General features: G+C 40.7%; 1 protein-coding gene across 1 annotated transcript; it reads left to right on the forward strand.

Annotated features, from left to right (window-relative positions):
* The first annotated feature begins 2,243 nt into the window (after positions 1-2,243).
* On the forward strand, positions 2,244-13,112 carry dhodh (dihydroorotate dehydrogenase). Its single transcript, XM_061814936.1, has 9 exons — positions 2,244-2,650; positions 4,886-5,098; positions 7,960-8,159; positions 9,779-9,861; positions 10,066-10,253; positions 10,956-11,069; positions 11,500-11,653; positions 11,726-11,885; positions 12,850-13,112. The coding sequence occupies exons 1-9, from the start codon at positions 2,633-2,635 to the stop codon at positions 12,923-12,925; spliced, it is 1,206 nt and encodes a 401-aa protein (XP_061670920.1). The 5' UTR covers positions 2,244-2,632; the 3' UTR covers positions 12,926-13,112.
* Positions 13,113-24,518: the final 11,406 nt, after the last annotated feature.

Here is a 24,518-nt window from a genome sequence, read left to right on the forward strand (position 1 = left end):
AGGCTATTCACTCCAAAACAACTTCTCCAGGCAACATTTTTCCGGCATGGCATGACACAATGAGAACAGAAGTTCAGAGCATTCAGAGGGAGGCTGCCATCTGCAAATATAACATTCAATCCCCCCACCCCCGAGCCAACCAAGAAAATGCTATCAAATGCTTAACGCTAATGAAAATTCATCATACTTCTGACATCTGTTTCAAACAATAACTCTGACACCACACACCACCGACCCCCTACTGTTAAAATACTATAATACAACAATTATCTGGGATTGGATGTAATGTTGTTAAATGAGACTCTTTTGCGGAAACAATGAGACACCTGCTGCAGATTGTATGACATCACTTAAATGGGCCGCAGTTTGGCAACTAAATGCGAATCGGACAGAATATGAAAAATACCAGAAACACTCAAAGACTTGCGTATTATTTCCGAATTTCACGACTGCAGATGTTGAATTGTGCCCATGTGCTAGTCTATCAGTATTTTGCAGTGGAGATGTTTTTGTGAGAATGCACTCAATGATTTCATTATGAAAATTTGCACACAATAACTTCTTTTGTTTCTCTCATTGTACTGTATTTAGAACATAGTTTAGTGAGAAAGAAATGATCTACTTATATGCAGAGTAAGAGGCCCATTATAGGAAATAAATTTTTATTCCGATACTGACTGCAACGCACAGCAAAGGGATAATTTAAATGTAAAGATATTACATATTATAAAATCATATCATTGTAATATTCTCTGAAATGATCTCGGCTCCATTTTATCCCTAAAGGCCCCACCATGCATATGGATATCAGTAGGTTAACTCAATATTTTTAATGTGAATATTAAGGGCTGGAGGCACGGTGATGCAGATGAGCATTGTCCTCACAGTTCTGAAGACCGGGGTTCAAATCCCCCCAAAATACATTATTTAGAGACTCTAAATTGGGCCTTAAGTGTTAGATTGTGAGTGCGACTGATGTCTGTCTTCATGTGCCCTGTGATTGGCTGGCAGCCAGTTCAGGGTGTCCTCCGCTGCCTGCAAGATGACAGCTGGGGTTGACTCCGGCGCTCCCGTGACCCTCGTGAGGATAGGCGGCTCAGAAAATGGATGTATGGATGGATATTTAAGGACTGACACTCGCACGCATCCACACACGTATACAAAATGGAGCGTTTGCTGCCATCTAGCGGCGAATGGTTCAATTTCACTTGTCTGATATTCCACGTTGAAATGCTTTTTCAAAGGAACTGTGCGAGGTTTTTTTTTTTTTTAAGGGACAGGGATGGGTCGTTAACGGGATGAGAAGGCATTTAAATTATTTTATGAAAAAGAAATGAACGAATGAATTTTTTTCAACAAACTGAACTGATTCGAGTGATTCAGTACACTGAAAAGAACCGCTGTACACGAGATGCCAGCCGCCCCTTACTTTTTTCATACCAGACATTACGGTAATAAGTCTCCAACTCGCATCGAACAACCTTCAAAATAAAAGCTTTTCAATAAGAAGGACGTCAATGCGCCCGCCCGGCAGGGTTAATTTGTATCTTTTTGAGATGGAGTTAAAAAAGAAAAAAAAAAGTTTGTTGATTTGGTATCTTGGAAAATTTTGATGATAAATGGAATGCACTTTTCACGATTACAGTGCCTAAAGGACTTTATAAAGCTTCACAGTCACACATTCTTGCCGTCAAGTTTGACACTGCCAGTAACTGGGAACACATTAGGGTTCAGTGCCTTGCAGGACGGTTCGACGTGGGTTGTGTCGTAGCAGGGATTCGAAAGACTACTCCAGATCTGTGTGACGTAGGACTCCACTAAAAGAAATTGTAAAGAAATCTGATATTGTACTTCGAAATAAAAGCTTCTGAAAACTGCATCTTTTGCTGTCTGTGGCATTTCTAAATAAAAGTCACCTGACGTGCAAATTCAGTGGGGGAAAAAAAAGTCCAGAAATATCTTAACACTTCATGTTTCCAACTAAAGAGGTGCCAACGGTTCCAACCAAATCAGATTTGGTATTTCAAAATAAAAGTTCACTAAAAATGTGCATATTTCACTTTCAACATTGTCGATTTATTTAAAATAATCAATGCGATAGTGCAACAACAGTCCGGTTCTGTGGGACGCGAGACCGCCCAAGGTCTTCCCCAAAAGATGCAAAGTCGGTGGGCACAGTGAAACGTTGCGGTTTCTTTTATTTTGAAATGGCACACAGTTTTCTGCCTGGCCTGGGACCAACTGTATGGGCGTGAATGTCGAGCTTCGAGAAGCACTTTGGCCACTGTGATTGTGTGAATAACGACCTAATTAGGCTGAGGCCATTAGTTTTTTACGTGATATCAAACAAACATTTTCGCAGCACCTCAAGATGTTTCAAATTAACCTTGCTGGTCGACGTATATTTGAAGATTGCTGGACGCTGGTTGGCGACTTGTAGCCGTAATGTCTCGTGTGAACAAAATGGGGGGGGGGGGGGGTCTGGTTTGACGGCTACATTCCGAGTGGAGGCTGGCTTGACCTCAGTGCAAAACCGTGACGCGTTGCATCGAACCGCGAGTGTTTGTGGAATAATGTGACGGTTCGACAAGGGCTCTTCCCTCCCGTTCATCCCCAATCGGAACAGGCGCATATGGCAGCACATTTGAAGGTAGAATGACACATCAACTTTTTAATATCGCTGACATAAACTGAAGCTTTGGGAGTTTGGCTCCCCAGGCTAGTACATAGGCTAGCTCGGTTGCTAAACACAACCGGAAGTGAATAACTGGTTGTTGTAGGCAGCTGATCTTCAGGGTGTTGCAATCCGGACAGTTGCACGTGTAGCTGTGAAAACACATTAATAGTGAGCACTTTATGAGCTTAGTTTGATTGTACCGCAATTAAATATGACGCGACATTGTAAATTAAAATTCTGTTTGTTAGTTTGACCACAGTCAACTAATATCACAATATTGGGCACCCACGCACAGTCAGCGTGCCAGTAACACAGAGGTGACAAAAGTACGCACACTGCACGAGTAAGAAATACAGATAAATATGTTTTTAAAAAATGGCCGGAGTATACTGATTCAACTCCTCAAGTAAACAAGAATTACAGAATTATATAGTACAATTTCTGTGAACATAATATAGTTTCCCTGTTTCTCAGACTTTAATGCTATTAAAACATATTCCCATAGCTTGGCTAACGTTGTGGATTTACAGACTAAAACAAGCAAAAAAAAAAAAAAAAAGCAAAGGAAAACATGAGGTTTTGTTTTTCAGCTTACTTACAGAATTGTTTTCATGCCAAAAGCTGGTCGAAGTTAGCGTTGCACAAGATATATATGAATATACACACGCGCAGGCAGCACGGCTGTAGAGCATTGGCCTCACAGTTCTGAGGACAAGAGTTCAAATCCTGCCCCCGCCTGTGTGTATTTTGCATGTTCTCCCCGTGCCTGCTCGGGTTTCCTCCCACAGCCCCAACATGCATCAATTGGAGACAGAGTGTGAATGTTGTCTGTCTCCATGTGCCCTGTGATTGGGTGGTAACCAGTTCAGGGTGTACTCAACCTCCTGCCTGATGACAGCTGGGATTGGCTCCAGCACTTCCGCAACCCTTGTGAAGTTAAACAGTTAAGAAAATGGACGGATGGATGGATACACTCGCGCATGACCATAGGTGAGGGTAGGACCGTAAATCGACTGGTAAATTGAGAGCTTCGCCCTTTGACTAATCTCCCTCTTTACCACAACGGACCGATACAAAGTCGGCATCACTGCAGACACTCCACCGATCCGCCTGTCAATCTCCCGCTCCATTCTTCCCTCACTCATGAACAAGACCCCAAGATACTTAAACTACTCCACTTGGGGCAAGATCTCATCCCCTACCTGGAGAGGGCACGTCACCCTTTTCTGACTGAGGACCAATGTCTCAGATTTGGAGGTGCTGATTCTCATCCCAGCCCCTTCACACTCAGCTGCAAACTGTTCCAGTGAGCGTTGGAGATCACAGCCTGATGAATCCAACAGAATCACATCATCTGGAAAGAGCAGAGATGCAATAATCGGGACACCAAACTGGACCCCTTCTTCACCTCGGCCACGCTGTCTGTCCAAAAAAAGTTATGAACAAAATCGGTGCCAAAGGGCAGCCTTGGCAGAGTCCAAATCTCACAGAAACAAGTCTGACTTCCTCTCCGCAATGCGCACCAAACTCTGACATACAGAGACTGTTCGGCACGAATCAAGGGGTTTGGTACACCCATACTCCCGGGGCCCCCACAAGACTCCCCAAGGACATGGTCAAATGCTTTCCCTCCTCTCCAGTGCCCCTGCATAGACCTTACCAGGGAGGCTAAGGAGTGTGATCCCTCTGTAGTTGGGAGTTGAATTGTGCGTGTTTGTGTGTGTGTTTCCAAATGTGCTGCATCATTGTCATTCATGCTGCTTGGTTCATGTTCCTCCATGTCTCTGCTGTCCCTGTTTTTTTGTTTTTTTTAAACCATCAGTCCCCAAGATCCCAGTCAATATCTCAACTGTGATTAACTTGACGCCTCATTTATTTATTGTATTTATGATGATGATTTGTGGAAGTTGAAAAAAAAAAAGTCTCATTAAGTAAGGAGTTGAAAGAACGTGTCTTCTAATGTTGTGATTAAAGGTAAAAGTTCGTCAGAAATGTCAGTCCATAAATAAAATAACTGTAAAATCTGTAAAAAGTATTTGTAGTGAATCCATTTGATATGCCTGGAGACAATTGAGTGACAATTACAGCAGGGTATTAATAACCAGAATGTTTATTGAAATAATATAGTCTGTTCATGTCTGTCAACCATAAACTCGCATGTGTGTGTCTTTTTTTTTTTTTTTTTTTGGTTCTCCTGTCTGTGAACAGAAGCAGCTAAAAGAGGCATTGAAGGTCATCGGCTCAGGGAGCCTCCTCTTTGCCTCCTACCTCACAGTGGTGGGAGATGAGCGTTTCTATGCCCAGCAGTTGATGCCCCTCCTACAAACTGTAGTGGGGGCAGAGATGGGCCATGAGCTCGCTGTTAAAATGATTAGTCTGGGTTTGGTTCCTCTCAACCGCTATCAGGACCCACAGTCACTGGTGAGTGCATCATCTTAGTCTCCCGAAAACATTATATTGTGTCCTCAACACTTGGCAGGGTTTGTACAGTCAAGAAAACCAAGAAAAGTTAATGAAACTAAAAATGCATTGTCCAGCTCCTTGAAAAGTTAACTATCATAAGGATGTCTAAAATATAAATAAAATTGTATAGGCTGTGATTAAAATTGCAAGTGACTTGGAAGCAAAATGTTGTGTTCCCCTGTTACATTCCTTACATCACTGTGAAAAACAAAAATTGACAAATAATGGATGCTGTATTAATACACACTGGTTACACTATCATCATACATGCCAGCATGTGTTTTAGCATCTTCGTAATGTAACCATATGATGGCGCTCACAAGGCATTGAGCAACAATTGCATTTCACATCTGTAAGCAGAAGAAGCTTACATTGCCCTACACCAGAGGTTGGGAATCTATGGCTCGCGAGCCATATCTAGCTCTTTTGATGGTTGCATATGGCTCGGAGAGCCCTCATAACAACATACTCTACATATTTCATTTCTGTCGCAGAGGCATCGCAAACGCAGTTTGTCCTAGTAGGGTAGCCGTCGTTTGCTGTCCGTTCATTGTACAGCGTGATGGATCTGCCTGTGCATGCTTGTGTGAGAACCTATCTGCAGTACGATGTCCTTTCCTGTAGTGACATCAGAGGTCAGCCACATGTGTTTTTCAGACACGGGAGGCTAGGTCAAACTTCGAAGACTTTAATTCATAAACACTTATATTTTTTGGTAAAAACATTGAGAAGGTTATCCATTTTATTGTACAGTTGAACATATATTTTTGTCTAGATAAGATAATTTGCATTAGAAATGAGACACTCCATACGTCAAACAACATATGAAACAGACTCCAAAGGCATCAGCAAAACCGTGATGCACCAGAAGCCGCATTCATGCTAAGAAGTATTTTTGTCATCATTGGTTAGCAACATCATAACAATGTTATGTAAAAGAATGCAGAGACTTATTGTACTCTAAAAGTGGTGGTCTTGCATAAATGCGCAAATACACCTATATTTACTTTTTAAAATATTGTATGCGTCTTTTGAAATTACATATTAAAATATTCGGCATTGATGGCTCTCTCAGTTGAAAAGGTTCCCAACCCCTGCTCTATACGTTGCCTGTGTAGGCAGGTCATTACTGACAATTTTGTACACACTCACGGCGTCATATCGAAACTAAAATTATCACACCACATCAAACAGAATAGCGTCGCTAGCAAATGACAAAACAAAATAATTGACACAAAACATGCACTTTGAACGCTATTTACATGCTCCCGGCATGCTGGTGCGGCACTAAAGACTTCCATAGTTATGATCTTATTTGTTCTACTCTCTTTGAGTATGTGAATTACTTGGGTTTTTCCCAACATCTGGTGAAACCTGTAAGTAAATACCACCTTTGGAAGTATATTTAGTGAGAAAAATTTTAACATGTTCCACACTTATTTCAACTGCTTTAAGTTGAAAAGAATTTGCAAATCATTTTATCTTTCATTTACTCAAGGTTCGCTGTATTTGGGGTTTGTAGGTAAAGCTATGCGAAGCCAAGTTTAATTTGATATATGTTATATATCGAGGAGCATGACTGGTTAGCACATCATATCTGCCTCATAGTTCTGAGACTTGGGTTCAAATCTGGCCTCACCTCCGTAAAGTTTGCACGTTCTCACCGTGCCTGCGTGGGTTTTCTCCAGGTATGCTAGTTGCCTCCCACATTTCAAAACATCCACGGTAGGTTAATTGAGCACTTGAAATGTTAAAAGATGAATTTAAATGGTTGTTGTTTTTCATGTATGTGTCCTGCAATTGGTTGGCAACCAGTTCAGGGTGTACCCCACCTCTCGTCCAAAGATAGCTGGAATAGGCTCCAGAACGCCCGTGACCCTAGTGAGAAGAAGAGGTACACAAAATGGATGGATATACTAATATATAAAGCAATGGGAAGTGCTCCTTTATCTCAGGGGAATTGGTCCACTCCTGCACTGAGCAATAGCAGAATCAGATTTCCACATTAAGAATTATAACAGGAGAATTCTGTACAAAAATGACCTTGGTGGAACATTTAAGCAAATCTGTGGTTGGTTGAAAATAAGTGAGATATGAGAACAAACTTCATATTGTAAGTACTGTACAATGTAGGCAAACAACGGGCATGTCAAATCTGAATTTTACTGTAAACTGCGGGCTGCTAAAATAATTATCTTTGGATATCTGTGTGATTTAAATTGTGTGAACCTTTTTTTATCTTCCTCCCAAAAGAATCTACCCATCCATGATCAGAACTACTTATCCTCACAAGGGTTGTGGGAATGCTGGAGTCTATCTCAGCTATCTTCAGGCACGAGGTGGCATTCATCCTGAACTGTGTGACAGCCAATCACAGGGCACATAGTAACGAACAACCTTTGCAGTTATGTTCACACCGATGGAGAATTTAGATTCTTCAACTAACATGTGGGAGGAAACCGAAGTGCCTGGAGAATACCCATGCAGGCATGGGGGAAAACATCTAAACTCCAAAGCCTGGATCGGGATTTGAACCCATGTCCTCAGAACTGTGAGGCAGACGGTTAAACCAGTCTCTGCAATTTCACCCCCATAGGAATCATAATGGACAATCAATTGTTTGGAACCAGTATTATAATGAGAACCCATAAAAGGTCAAATTCAAACACAAACAACCTTTGCTTTCCGCTCAGCATGGATTCTGAAATATTCTGTGGATAAAACAGTAGCAAAATCAAATTTTTCTGTCTTGTAAGTTATGTAAAAGGTTTTTTCCAAAAATGTGTACAAATCCTTTGTTGGCTTTCTCATGTGCACAGGGAGTTAACGTCCTTGGCTTAAAGTTCAAAAACCCTGTTGGGATCGCGGCAGGCTTTGATAAGCACGGAGAAGCAGTGGATGGTTTGTACAAGATGGGCTTTGGCTTTGTCGAAGTTGGGACCATCACTCCCAAACCCCAAGAAGGCAACCCCAAACCACGTGTGTTCCGACTGGCAGCAGACAATGCCATCATTAACAGGTATGGTTATCACTGATCAAGAAAACTATCTTTTGCATTAATTTTCATAAAACATTTGTCATTTTTAAACCAGATAAAGAATGTCATCCATTCAGAATTGTCTTCTTTTAACTGGTTGCTATAACCTTTACGTCGCTTTATCTTGGGGGGGGGGGATCATTGTATATACCATATTTTTATCGCCTTAAATTTTTTCAAACAACTTATTTGCTGCTTTAACCTTCAACCTGAATTTAAAAAAAAAATAACAGTTGGGGCTGACCCCACCTCTGTTGGGAACTTATTCAATTTGAGTGCAGCATAATAGCTAAATGCTGCTTCACCATGTTTGCTTTGGACTACTTTCCTTGTTGACTATTTGAGTCAGTCGATCTCAGAGCTCTTCTAAGTTTGTATTCTGTAAGCATATCTTTCATGTATTCAGGACCTAAATCATGTCGTGATTTATAGACCACTAGCAGACCTTTAAAATCTATTCTATAGCTGACTGGAAGCCAGTGCAAGAACTTTAGGATTGGCGTTATATCGTCTGACTTCTTTCTTCTGGTCAGAACTCGAGATGCAGCATTCTGAATGAGCTGCAGCTGTTTAATAGTCTTTGGGGTGTCCAATTAGAAGACCATTACAGGAGTCAAGTCTACTTGAGATCAAAGCAAGGATGAGCTTTTCCTGGTCTGCTTGACACATACAAGCTTTCACTCTTGAAATGTTTTTCATGTTGTAAAAGGCAGTTTTGTGATTGGATTGATTTGATATGACAAGTCCAAAGCAAATATATTGAAAGATAATTTAGCTGTTATGCTGGACACAAATGGAATAAAATACCAACAAAAGTGATGTCACTCTCAAACATGAATGTTTTTAAGTCCAGGTTAACCCCCAACCCCATGTTTTTTCCACTTTCACAAATTTCTTGCACTTAACACTGCTTTAACTATATTTTTATTTTTCTCTTTGTATTAAATGCTTAAAAGCTGTTTTTTTCTTTTTTACATTTTTAATCATCTAAAGCACATTGAGTATAGATAAAGTTGATTTGCTTTATCTTAAAGAGTGGAACATTTAACATGAATTCTACCTTGCGAACTGATGAGTTTCATAAGTATTCGCCAAGTATGATGATTTATATCTCATAGTAGATCTTCACAAACGTATACACTGTACCTACACTTACTTTTAACTTCTAATGTTCACTGCTCTCGAGTATAATACACACCCACAAAAATCATCCCAGATCCAGGAAACCCAATGTATAATTCAAATCATTGATTTGCTGCAATCCATGCTCAAAAACAGTATTGTAGTATTGATTTTGTGTTTTTCAAAGAAATATTCTCCTGCATGCTTTTACTGATCCTGTCATCCACTCGACTTCTCATATTAGTAAACAACAAAGACGGTGATTGACTCAAATCAATGCGCATGATATGAATTTTACTTTCAATTTGTTCACAAATATCGCCAGAATGCACCACAGCCATCCATTTTTTCCAAAATTTGCGAGGGGGGGCATGCCCTCAGACCCCCCTATGCTGGCATTTGTATTTTCAAGAATTTTCACGAAAGTCCACTTTCATCTCTGTTTAGCAAAAGGATTTCTGTTTGCTCCTGTTGTCTAGATATGGTTTCAACAGTTGTGGTGTTATAGACGCACACCAGAGGCTAAAGGTCCGGGAGGCAGCACAGCAAGCGCAAACTAAAGGTTGGTTTTTCCATGTTTTGTGTGCACCTTTTATGGGTTTACTCAATTATTTATTATTATTATTTCACTTTTTGCCCACTGGATTTTTCACTGTGTGAGATTTTTTTTTTCTTTTCATCTTTGTCCTCATTAATTGTGTGCGCTGTGGCTGAGTCAAACGTGGGATGATGCAGGTTGTTGTGTTTTTCTGTCTTTTCTATTCAGCCGGCCTTCCCCTAGGTATCAACCTAGGAAAGAACAAGCAGTCCCGTGATGCAAGGGCAGATTACTTGGAGGGGATGAGAGTGCTGGGCCCACTGGCTGACTACCTTGTTGTAAATGTCAGCAGTCCCAATACACCAGGTCTCCGCAACCTACAAGGCAAAGCTGAGCTCCACCAGCTCCTCCATACGGTATTTTGAAACATCACTTCATTACTTTACTTCATGTGACTTGGTGCAATTATCATCCACCAAACTTTACCCACCTTCACCTTCCAAGACTCACAATGTCTAAAATAATGTATCCCTCTATAATGTCTGAACATTACCACTTCCAGCACTCCTGGAACAAAAATACCACTTGGTGTTTCCTGTTTCACAGACAGATCAATAACTCCTGCCCCTGATGCAACGGATTCAAATTTTATAACAGTACACTGTCTATTCCCAAGTGTATTCTAAGGTAAATCAGTATAAATCACAGGTGTCACTTTGATTTACCTACACAGCAGATGGTTTTATAATATTAGAATATAGATTGTCAAGGAGCAAGCTATTACTATATTGATGCACAAGGCAATTTAGCAATTCTTCTTTTTTTCATGATTGTTTCCACTAGTTGTCATTGATCTACTGCTCTTGTTTTCAACTTTGCCCTCAACTCCGACAAATCTTAGCCACCGCACCCTTGCTACCTCATTGTTTTGTACAGTACCTTGGATCTCTTTCAAATATTTGAGTAATTTAAGATTTGTAGAACAAAACATTTTAGGGATCATCTGTTAAAAGCCCTTGTAAAATTACTTCTTTTTGAATCTTCAAAATGGGTATTGTTTGTAAATGCCACCATTTGCTCTAATATCCTGCTTTTAATGTGTTCTTAAATGATGGCAGGTGTTGAAGGAGCGGGATGAGATGCATGAAGGACACAAGCCTCCAGTCCTGGTCAAGATCGCACCTGACCTCAGCGCACAGGACAAGCAGGACATTGCTGACGTTGTTACTGAGGTCAGAAGTTTGATTTCAATCTAATCTTGACGAGCAATTACTCTTGAGCTCTTTAGATTCATTCCCAGAAAGCTGTATCTTTGCTACTTTGTTTTTGTTGATGTGAATTGAATTGTTTAAATAAAAATGATCAAGATTTTTGTTGAATAAACTTCAGAGGCTTTAAATTTTAAACAGCCTACGTCAGCATTGGCCTTTACACTGTTGCCTCACCATTACTTCTGGAGGCCATTTTTAGAAAGAACACAGCAGTGTTCCGCAGCTGTGTTCAGCCGAGCGAATGGGAGGCAGACCTTAATGGAAGAGGAACTAAGAAGGGCAAATATTTTTACAACACTCTTCTGTGGGAGGTGGGGTTGTGGATAATATACATAGGAGACCAAACATGCACACACACACACACACACATATGTCTTTTGTTTTTTTCTAGCTCGGAGTGGATGGCTTAATGGTGTCCAACACCACTGTGTCCCGGCCAGAGATGCTACAAGATCCCCAACGGTGTGAGACTGGTGGACTGAGTGGGCAGCCTCTCAAAGACATGTCCACAAACACAGTCAGAGAAATGTACAGACTCACGAAAGGTGTGTGCCTTCAGTTTTTTTCCTGTTCCTCTGTAAGTGGCAGTCAGTGCAAGTGGGCTCATGTTCGCCTAGGGAAAGTGACAATCATTGGGATCGGTGGTGTGGCCAGCGGACAAGACGCGATGGACAAAATCCGTGCTGGTGCATCATTGGTTCAGCTTTACACAGCTTTGGCCTTCCAGGGTCCTCCTGTCGTGACCAAGATAAAGCGGGAATTGGAACATCTTTTGAAGTGAGTATCTTTGCTTGTTCAAACCGCCAGTTAATTAGATGCTGACATTGACGGAAGTAGAGATCATGAAGCGTTTGTCATGGGGAGTTTTGCTCGGATCAGCAGGGTCGTCTGACTCATTTTCATCCACAGCCAGATCAGCTTTGTGCTTTCCCACAGAAAGATAGTTTCCATTGAAAATCTATGTATCCTCCATTGCCCAGTGGTGGGAAAACTTGCATTGTTCCGTAGAACTGGAATTCATCCATCCATCCATTTTCTTTGCCGCTCATCTTCACAATAGTTGCGGGAGTGCTGGAGCCTATCCCAGCTGTCATTGGGCAGGAGGCGGGGTACACCCTGAACTAGTTGCCAGCCAATCGCAGGGCATGTCGAGACAGACAACGGTGGGACTCAGAGTCACACCTAGGTGTCCTTAATTGTCCAATTAATGTTGCATGTGTTTGGACGTGGGAGGAAACCGGAGTCCCTGGAGAAAACCCACGCAAGCACGGGGAGAACATCCATACTCCACACAGGGAGGGCCGGGATTGAACCCAGGTCCTCAGAACTGTGAGGCCAATGCTTTACAACTGTGCCACTGTGTCACGAGAGCTGGAATTTTTTTCTAATAATATAATCAGTACTACTTAAGTTCATATTTCACGTATCTATACTTTTCTTTACGTCTGCATTTTTCTGACCACTTTTTATTTTTAATTCCAGCATTTGAAATCAAGATACTGTCTTGGCATTTTACTGCTTACTTTGTCAAGATAATTACTTCAACAATTGCTGATGTTAACACGGTCTAAGATGTAAAGAATTGATAACATCTCATAATGCTCTTGTGCTGGATCTCCTTTATCAGTGTTGTCGCCTTTCGGTGTATTTTACTGTTGTACAAGAGACTTCCCATGGCTAAAGAAAAGGTGACTCATTTTCAAGATCTAATCTCAAATTGCATTATTGTGACTTTTTGCAGAGAACAAGGATTTAGCACCGTTTCTGAGGCCGTTGGGGCTGACCATAGGGGATTAGATGGCTCAACTCATTGGTGACTCCTGGCATGGATGGAAAACACAAGATGATATCTCCGCCTCCTCTGTAGCAGTTATTCCTCCAGCTGGGCAGAGGTTCATCTTTTGTTACAGTGTAACAGTAATTAGCAAAGTGCTTCAACTCTTTCACCCACGCTCTTTGTTTTTACAAATTAATAAATGCTCTTGTAAATAAACAATCTACCATTCTGCCTACTTGGTATCTTGTACCAATCCATTCGGTCTCTGAACCCTTGTACAGGGTCACAGGGAAAGTGAAGCCAATCCTATGTGACCTTTGGTTACAGGCGCAATACACCCCAACCTGATCACCTGTCAAACACAGCGGAGACAAGACAACCACTCAGACTCGTGTTTTTCGACACTAGGAGAAAGCTAGACATACAATGGGAGAACATACTCAGTACATACAGTAACGGCTTCAGCTGCACGTCAAACCTGGAGCCTTCTTGTTGTGGAGCAGCAGTTCATGTGAACACAGCACTTATATGTAGTACCTATTTTATTTTCTAGATCAATTATACCAGTTAATAGAGAACCATTATGTGTCATTTCTTATGGAAAGTAAATTTGAGCTGCTGTATCTTGTCCTCTAATAACAGTAATGGGATACATGGCCTAAGTTGTATTGCAGAAATAGAAATGAGAGTTGTAATGCAGTAAACCGGTAATACTTACACCAGCTGTATTGCTGGGTCTGGTTTCCTTTTAAAGAGTTTGAAACACACAATCCCAAATTGAGGTTATAATTTATAGTTAAAATTGCAAATTTGACAACGGTTGTTATCTTGGGACATAAAAATTGACAGGAAGAGAGGATAACAGTACCGCTGAGTTAAAACTGGAATGGATTATATTATATCTGAATACATTTGAATTTTAATCTATATGGTTAGTAGTGACCGCCATGTATTATTAATTTAATCACACATACAGGCAACCTGCTTTTAGTTAAAGGTTACTATCCCACAGGTACCAGGATGCAGTGCTTGTATGTGGTAGCTGCCTATCGCAAACAAACCGGCGGGTGTCCGATGGATCGCAAAGGGGAAAAGAGAAAGATACTTGAGGACAACAGAGGATTCAATAGCTCTTTTGCTTTCATTGCCAGATTTGCCTGCACGTACTGCTGAGAAGTTGTCCAATAACAAAAAAGACTCATGTGGGAAGACATTTCCAGGGAAACATGGTAAATTTGCAGCAGAGTACCTAGTTGGGAGTGAAAATGTCACTTGCCAGAAAGCCCAGCTTGCCCACAGCCCCAAATGGAGCCACATTGGAAGCCTCATAACATCCGAGGAACTTTTTTTGAAACACGGAATCTTCTTCCTGACAGGTACAGGAACATGAAGAGATATGCATTTGGGGTATTATACATCTTTGGATCAACACACATGTGAGAGCAGATTGTTAATGGTCCACTGTCATGAAATGCATGATTTTTAGTATGTTATTAATGAAAAAAAGCAGCCGGAGTGGTCATATGCGTTTTTTCACCACACATGATTTTGACGTATATGGCTTTTTGTCACTACTGCCATGAAAATCCTCTCAAGGGATTTCTTTTGGAGAAGAAGCAGGAAGTGATGTCAGTAACAGACGCCCACTCAGGTGGGCTTGTATGTTTCTGTTAGTTTTACCTGCTGGAAGGTAGCTCTTTGTTCCTTCGTGTTAGCCAGAATGCCGTCTCGTTAATTGCTGGATATTGTTCGAACACTCGGGAGGATGGATTGATTCTTCATACTTTTCAAAAAGACCCGGTTCGTCGTGAAAAATGCATTGCACAGGTGCAAAGGACGAGAGCTTTGTGGGTTCCAAATGACAGGTAGGTGTGTATACAGCTACTAAAAAAAAAAAAAAACAATAGTGGGGGGGCGTAATCCTCTCAATGTAACAAAAGATCCGCGTACGGCTTTGGCGATGCCTTGTCCACTTCGGACGGCTTTGGTCGGGGTGGCTCATCACAGCACCATACTCATATATACTGTCTGGGAGTCTAATGTAAGTTAGAAGTGATCCGCATATCATCTAACTATGGCTCGAAACAATAGGTTAATATTGCCCCGGTCACTTCACTTGATTGTGAGATGTTCTCTTCATAGTAGGTGGCACAGCGTGTTTTCAATGGCGAATGTCCTGGTGTGACTTAATGAACAGACGTTGCAGGTAATATGGCGACTACTTGGATGCCGAATGACACTTCCGCAACTTTACGCATGGATAACATGCTCTCTGCTCTTTTTTTTTTTTTTTTTTGCATAGACACTGAAGTGAATAATATTATATATTTTTTTCATTACAATATATATTTTAGAATGTTTATAGGCATGACATTTGACCTTTAAACACGGACTATATTAAATCCAAATACTGTACTGCAACCGCCTCATTGATGAGAGCTTGCACTTATGAGTTAGGGTTAAAGTTACATTTTAATTTCCCGATGTCGAGAAGCTGTCCAGTGATGTCCGAAAACAGAAGTCACAATCAACAGGTAAGAATATAATTCTGTCAAGGGCACATATTTAGCAACCCAGTGTGTTTATAAAGTGTTTTTTTTATTTTTCAATATATATTTGGAATGACAAGGATACTTTTTTCTTGTTCAGGTCTGAGGATGGCTAAGTTGTATTGAGCATCAGAAGAGAAGATGCTGCTTTTTTTTTTTTTTTTTTTTTACCTTGCACTGAGTCAGCATTTGTCAAAAGCTCCAGAGGATAATGCACAAGAGATCGAATTGAAAGTGTATTATTTTAATTTTATATACTTTATCTTTTGAAAAGGCTAATGTTTTATTATTTATGCAGGTTGCATTTTAATTGCAGGCTCATTTATCATACTCGTGCAATTGTGGCCTACTCATTTGTGTCTCTTGCCGCCATTAGGGGGAAAAGAGAAGAGGACTGAGGGTTTATTCATTCATTCATTTTCCAAGCGGCCTCAGGAGGCTCGCGGGAGTGCTGGAGCCTATCCCAGCTATGATCGGGCAACAGTCAGTCAACAACAGTCGCAGCTCAAATTAATCCATGTTTTGGGGACGTGGGAGGAAACCCGAGTGCCCGGAAAAAAACCCCACCGAGTCACGGGGAGAACATGCATACGCCATACAAGCAGGGCTGAGATTTGAACCGCAGTCCTCAGAACTGTGAGGCCAACACTCTACAGCTGCATCACCGTGCCATACAGCTATATATAAAAGGAACTGCAGGTCATAAGGACAGGCACAAGATGAGAAATAAAACTGAGGTGTAAATATGATGAAAAAAATTTCATCATATTTGTGTAATTTCATCAATATGACAAATCAAAATATCGATTATGGAGGTTAAACTTACGCCATCGTACAGTCACATGGTGCTTCATTTGCTTCATGGTGTGCTGCAGGAAAAATAAAAATCGAATCACTATTTGGATAGTGGGCTAATATAGACACAGCATGCGTTGCCTTCATGATAAGGTTCATTTAAGGCCTTTAATTTTTATGCAGCTCCAGCTAGGGTTATATATATATACTTTTTTTTTTTGGTCCAATAATGCTCTTTCAACATTTTGGGTTGCCGACCCCTATACTAGTCTAAATTACATTGCCCAGCGCTACTGATTTTGAAAGCCATAGGAAGATTAGCTTTTCAGAGCAACTCTGATTGGACCAAATCTTACATTAACATTTACTAGAAGCAATGTAGCCAAGAGAAGTACTATGAAGAGAAGAGGATAAACTGTTCTGAATAAATCTAATTTCACAGGCCCATTCTTAGAATGCAGGTGAAATGAAAGTCAGTGCTTCTGATTGACTTGAGGCCAGCAGAAAAAGCCTTTAGCACTGACTGCTACCTACCCATATTTTTTCATAGTCAATTTCTTGCTTGGCTGCACTATTGATCAAAAGATTCTACAATATAACATCCATTCATTCATTTTCTGAGCCGCTTATCTTCATGAGGGTCAAGGTGGCCTATTTGAAGAAAACAACTTTTCTAGTATTTGGAATGTAATATTGTTAGCTGGGCACTCCCGCAACCCTTATGAGGATAAGTGTATTGGAAAATGGATGAATGGATACTGGCTCTACGATAACGCATGACTTAACATGTGTCTAACGCACGAAAAGCGTGTAACAGCGACCAAATAAGATACCCCTAAAAACCATTAGCGTGTGCAAACTCGTCATTGGGGCGCGACAAGCGATTTGTCAACGTAAGACGAGCGTGTTGAGCGTGTGACCAATGGGTGAATAACGACACAAAAGCATTTTGCTGGCGTGTAATTTTTACAGTGGAACCGGCACTAAAACGTTGGAAAGTTAGTAGTCACTTCAGTTGTTGTCGTGAGTTAGAACAGTGAGCATCATGCCGCCGAGAAGAAAAAAAGTTAGGGCACGGACTTCAGCAACTAGCGCTGCTAGTAAGAAAGCTAAGCCTCTTTCATCACCAGCAATGAGTTTAGAGGAAAAACAACAGCAGGAGGAAGAGCACGTCCGCGAAATCACGCACCATGTGACACGCCCTGAGGACCCTAAACACTTTGCAAACCCCAGTGAGGACGGTCCGACAAAGAGACAAAAGAAGCAGAGGAAGGATTGCAGGATCCTGGACCGGGCTTTTGAGGATAGTCCGGTGGAGTTTTTCCGCGAAAACGAACTGCTGCTTTCTGGATCTTCCATAGTTGGTGCTCTCTACTGTAGCTTAATATTAAATGGACCTTGCCTTTACATAGCATCGGTTTATATAGCCATATGCATGGAAGTTCAGGAAACGCTCAAATGACGCTCAATGGACGCCAAACGACGTTCGTTTCACTTAAGTTACACGCTGTGTGCGCTAGGGGATTGTTCAGTGGTCGTTGACAGGTCGCCAGTGAGTCGTTCAGTGCAAAACAAACGATTAAGTAACAACCAAGTAAAGCTAGAGTTACAACTGACTAACGATAGCCAAACCCGTGCAACGCTCGGCGAACCTTAGTAAAACGTTCTACGGACATTCTTGAACGTTCTGCAGCGTTTAAAATTAAACGTTGATGAACGCTGGTCTCGGTGAGAACTTTTGTGCATGTTCAAAACTTTTTTTCTAGACCGGCGTTCTCCGCCGATTCCCAGCGATCATTGACGTTCACTAGCATTCAAACAACGCTCTTCTGGAGCTATCCCGGCGATCATGGGCGACTACCAACGTTTCCTCAAACGCTATAGGACACTGGCCAGAACCTCATGGTGTGACGGGACCACTCTATGGAAGTCTAAATTGATCAAATTTGGGACCTTAATACAGTCAGACTATGTGTTAGGTGGTGAGTGTTCTAAGAGTTTTCCTGACTTAAAAAGATGAAATCTGAAATTTTCAACAAAGACACAAGTGAATGCGTTAAATAAAATCCAGAAAATCACATTGGCTGATACAGCAAGACTTCTTGTGTAACCTGTTAAGAAGCTCTTTAAGAAGCTCTTTAATCCTCCTTAACTGTATTCATGGCACCTGTTTTAACTCCATGTTAGTATGAAGGACACCTGTCCAGACCCTCAAACAATCAGACTCCAAGCTCTCCAACGTTGCCAACGTCGTGGAGACCTGTATAACGACACCAGTAAGAGAAATGCAGACCTACACATGGATTAACTGTGGTCAGATGAGAATACTTCAGAGTATTAAGTTAAATTTTTGATTGGCAGAATGTTTATTTTCTGCAAAAACAAATACGTGGATTAAAAATCATACAGTGTGACATTTTTTTAATTGCTGTTGCTGCAGATCACTTCTCCGTCACTTTATTGCTCAACAATGACCTAAAAGATATTTTATACAGAGTCAACGCTGCTCTGTGATAAATATTATAGTAACACTTTTTTTCCTGCAGATGTGCTGCAATGGCCACTCAAGTTAAGTGCAAGACTGCACGTTTGAATCGACGAGACTGTGCAGAAGGATTTATTCAGTGCACCTGCTTCAATCGTATATGATAGTTGATAGTTATACTGAGAAACTTTCACCACTTCCAAAATCTCGTGAGAGCCACTACAAGAGCTGTATCCCAAAAGCTCAATTTAAAAGAAAAAATAAACCTTGTTTTTTTATAATTTTATTAGTCTTTTTCCTGTTTTTTTTTCTCATGTAACAATAACTACAGTAATTGTAATGTTTGTATTTAGAACCTCTCTGAGCAGCATAACTTTTTTCACGTTCTTGTGATAAATCTCAACAAATCAGTGAAATATTGTTTATTTATGTCCCTCAACAAATAAACACACTCTCACTAAATTGTTATTTCCTCTGTCAACATGAAAGTGTTGCTCGTTGTTTCGTACCGTACTGCGTCACTCATTGTCTGGAGCGCTCCCAGACTTCACCGTTGCCCCGGCCCCTGACCACCACAACCACCCCCCTGCAGCCATCTCTGCCTTTGCCCTCATTTGAGCCAAAAACAGCCCAGCCACAGGTGGTCTCTGCATTTCATCGGTTGTGACACGCGTCTCTTGCCTTAAGTGCTTGGAGAGACAATTAAAAATGCATTAGTACGATGCGATGAGAGGGCTGAAGAGGACACGCAGCAGACAGTGACAATGTAACCTTGCTGAGGCTCTGACCTACCCTGCTTTGTCCTCCAGGCCTTTTTGTTGTGTTGTGTGGAGTGAGTACGTACTGTATATAAGCATAATCCACACCTTGAGAAAGTATGTGCTTGTCTTGTCCTCACATCAATGAAAATATAATCACACGATAATTACCATAAATAAACTTTATACACACAATGATGCAACACTCGTCGACACAGCATAGCTCTTCAAGGCTTTTTATTCATAACTTTCACTTTGAATAAGCAAGTGCTTTTGAGACGACTGCACAGAGTGTTGCACTTAGAAATACACTACATGTCCTAAATGCCCTGGGGGCTTTCGAGCCTTAAACCTAAATGCTACAACAATGGGGCTCAAGATTTTAGGTGTGCATTTCTTCCGACCTCTGTAACTTTCTTGTTCTTTGTCTTTCTTTCGTATCATTGGAAATCTTGCTGAACATCAGCATAATAATGTTAATGGTTTTTATGAACTAAATTTCAAATTAAACGTGAACATTTGGCACTCAAAAGATAGAAAAAAATAAAACAAATTAATAGCAGAGACTGCTCGGCACTGCATGTATTGTTGAAAGATGTTCTGTAGATGGGTAAATATAGCGCAGTTATGAGGCATTTGCAGCTGAGAAAAATGCTTCAAATTCAAATTGGAAGCGGACAGAAAACATAGGCAATCACGGCGTGTCAAATGACATTCCAAGATACAAGATCAGCTGCAGGTCCAAAAAATGTGTGTGTCAATCAATCAATCAATTCACATCATATGTGGCAGAAGCATCGAAAATAGCAAATGAAGACTATTACATGGATTTGAGAAGTTTTCTAACTTGGCATTTGACAATATTGAGGGGCAATGGTCAAGTTCACATTTGGAGAATGTTGTGTGGAATTTGGAAGAAATTTGGTCAAAATTTCACTGATGCATATAAATAGTCAGTCTACAACCACGTTGTCAGTAGCAGACACAGTGAAATGGTAGCCTCTTACTCGAATTGTACGATCACGAATGGATTGCTCATTGAGCGACCCTTTGACAGCCAGTCAGCAGCAGATTGTCAGCTACACATACACAATTATATAACTGTAACTATATATATCTATAAAACTGTATATGGTGCCGACCAAAACCTGGCAGCCACGCCACATCGTTTTGAATAAAAAGCAAATGAATTAAAGCAAATGACCATTGCTAAAGTTATGGGTGAGGACCAGGTGTCCATTTACGCCATTGCATTTTAGGTAAATATAGAGGTTTAATGTACGTTGAAAACATTGCTAAGTCTAAACAAGATATAAAGATATTATTTTAAAAAAAGATAGGTACAGTAGGGCGGCACAGTGGATGCTGGTAAAGCATTTGCCTCAAAGTTCAATCCCGGCCCCGCCTGTGTTCAGCTTGCATGTTCTTCCCATGAACCTGCGTGGGTTTTCTCCGGCCACGGCAGTTTCCTCCCACATCCCAAAAACATGCAACATTAATTGGACACTCTAAATTGACCCCTCCGTACAGGGCACTTAACCACGCCCCCTGAAGTGACGTCACACCACGTGCGCTGACGTAAGACAAACAGTAAAAATGGCAAATACAATACAATACATTCTGAACTGAGACAGACTTTATGCTTCTGATTTCATTCAAATCAACGATATATTATAGATTCTAAATAGAATACATTCTTAACTGAGAGAGACGCCATGCTTCTGATTTCATTCAATCATTCACACGTAGAAATGTTATGCTAGCGCAGAACGTCTCATTCATTTATACGAGACGTGTATTAAAAATCAAATTTAGGGCATATCTTCGTGCAAACACAGTCTGGTTAAGCTTCGGCCGCGAGCCAGCAAGAAATCAATACGTTTGTGCAGTCCGATCATCGCTAAATATCGCTCAACAAAGAATAAGTGTGGCAATCATTCACACGTAGCAGTGTTATGCCAGCAGAGAACGTCTCATTCATTTATATGAGACGTGTATTAAAAATCAAATTTAGGGCATATCTTCGTGCAAACACAGTCTGGTTAAGCTTCTGGCCACGAGCCAGCAAGAAATCAATAAGTTTGTGCAGTCCGATCATCGCTAAATATCGCTCAACAAAGAATAAGTGTGTCAATCGTTCACACGCAGCAGTGTTATGCTAGCGAAGAACTTCGAATTCATTTATACGAGACATGTATTGAAAATCAAATATAGGGCATACCTTCGTGCAAACACGTGTTCCAGTTGATATTAGATGGATTTAGTTGATGATGCAGTCTTCCACAAAGTTTGATCCATCGAAGGCATTTTTCATACTGGGTCTTCGGTTTTGGAAAGGGTACGAATCGAACTCCACCAACTAGCCTTTCAGGATACCTGTCGTCACTATTACAAAGTCCGTGACTACACCTCTTAACCATATTTTTTGTTAAATAACCCAAATACGCGATAAAACGCTAACTAAACCTATACTGGACCATTCAATGTTGTCAGAGAAAATGGCGGGAGCAAAAACGGGCTTTGGTCTATGCGGATCTCTGGCCTCTGATTGGTCAGTGACGCGGATTGCGTAATATCCACGGAGGGGTCAATTGCCCCTAGGTGTGACAGTGAGTGCGACTGTTTGTCTCGATGTGCCCTGCGATTGGCTGGCGACCAGTTCAGAGTGTACCCCGCCTCCTGCCCATTGAAAGCTGTGATGGGCTCCAGCACTCCACGCGACCCTCGTGAGGATAACGAAAATGGGTGGATGGTTCAGTACATGCCCACATTCACTAAGAGCAAGAAGGTGCCAAAGACTTTAGAGATAAACAATTGTTGTCTTGTATGAATGAGTTCATTAGGCCGTCCTGGTTTAGCCTGATATAAAAACAAATATATGCAATAGCTTTTTAAGGGCAGGAGGACCATTTATCCTGAAGCCTCAGATGCTCTATAAGGCATATTTTTAAAAAAAATTCTTATTAGAGAGATTTTTGATGAAGGGATTAAAGAATCAATTGAAGTAAACGACAAAAACGTGGTAGTGTTGAAAACAGTCAAAAACAAATTTATTGAAAGCTTGAGATCTTATTTAGTACAATTTTGACGTGCTGAAACCAAATTTCACATTAGTTATGGTCAATCCGCCTGTTTTCCAGGGTGAATTTTTTTGTCCTAGTCCAGCACTGACCCAGAGAAAAGCAAGTGCAAACTTTACACAAAGAGGCCGAATCGAAGATTCAATCCCAGAACCTGAGAACTGGGAGTCCAATCTGCTAACCATGAGTTCACAGGGCCTATATTGTGCAAGAAAATCACACACATTCAAAAGGAACTTACAATAATGCAGTTAATTCAGAATGTTAAACAGAAAAAGAAAAAAAAATATGTATGGAAAGAAACTCCAAGGTTATTCAAGTCGACATTCCTTTCATCACATTTCAGTCAGTCGTGGCCAAAAGAGCAGGTCGGCGTCTGGTCATAGAATACACATTTCTTCATTTCTCATCAGCCGTTACGTCTTTTCCCTCATCTTCCCACACCATCTCCTCCATTTTTGCACCTTAAATGTCACAAATGTCAATGACTCAGCAAACGTGAATTTATTAAGCATATGAAGGGATTGACGAGCACTCAGTAGCCCCTCCCAAAGTTGAAATCAAATGTCGAAAGCTGAAATCTCTTTACTGTAAATATATTTGTGTTGGAGTGAGATTTCAGTAGATAAAAAGCAGTTGACGCAACGAATGGCCTTTATTGTCATGCCACATACAAAGATAGACAAAAGACATGGTGCAGAAATTAATACGCTATCATTATAACACTTTACATCGCTTTAACATAAACAAGAAGAAAAGTCAAAGCATATACTTCTGCACCATTTCCTCATGACTCAATAGCAATTGTATAGCCACACCCATCTACGGACTTTCATGGATTTTTTTTTCCTCGTATTTTAACGCAGCCTGTTTGGAATACAATGAAGCCCCGCAATTTGCACATGATCGGGACCAAGCCCCGCACGAATAGTGAAGCTCTTTAAATAATTGACGCACCAACAAAGGCGGGTAGTAATTGTGTGTAGAGGCCACTAGATAGGGATGTATTTTAAAAAGGAGATGATCATAAAATATCAACGCCATACTTCCAGCATGTACACAATCATGAACCCATGATAAGACCCAATTATCCAATATAAATTTAAAATACACCTTCACAAAAGGCTTAGCAATATTATTAGCACTGGCATGACATCACTCATTGGCAAACAAATATCCACGATAGCGTTTTACACAAACAATATGAAGTCATTAAACTGTTCTTCTGACATTTACATACAATAATAATCTTAGGGAAAACGGGCAAATTTTAATGGCAAAGTAGTATACAGCTGCATTGGGAGAAAAGCGGAGATAAACGTTAGGTTACACTTTTGATGTATTCAGGTACCACACAAAAAATAGGACGATTCAAATGCCGACTGTAAAACAAATCAATTAATTCAACCTGGCAACAACACCAAGATCCCACCAGATAGCACCAACGAAATACAATTGTTATTTCGGCATGAGTGCAAAAACAGCGACGAGGTTACATTTTTGTCAAATCACAGACAATAGGCTCCCCGAATATTTGTAATCATGCAAATTTTAAAATTGCTGAGCTATGAATATGTTGGGAAGGAGGGGGGTAACTGCACTTTCATCGGCAAGGGCAACATTTTGGGTGTGTACGTCCACTAATTAAAAACTGAATCTGCACTAATTAAAAAGTGAATCTTTCAATTTCAGCCTGATCTACCATGAAAGTAAAATGACCCCTTCCCCACATTTGCATATTATTATTATTATTACTGCTACATATAATTAACACGACTATTAAAATACTTATTAATCCAACTACAATTCACATGTCAAAATAGATTCTAGAATCAATATTGTGTGACTTGGAGAAGATCACAGGTGGGTTTGGGCAAGAGGCAGGTTACACCCAAGATTGGTCACCGGCCGCTTCCTACGCTTATACTGGAGACCCTAATTTTCAGACCTATTAACAATCTTCAAG

Source organism: Syngnathoides biaculeatus, chromosome 3, assembly GCF_019802595.1.
Source record: "Syngnathoides biaculeatus isolate LvHL_M chromosome 3, ASM1980259v1, whole genome shotgun sequence".
NCBI classification, from domain to species: Eukaryota; Metazoa; Chordata; class Actinopteri; order Syngnathiformes; family Syngnathidae; genus Syngnathoides; species Syngnathoides biaculeatus.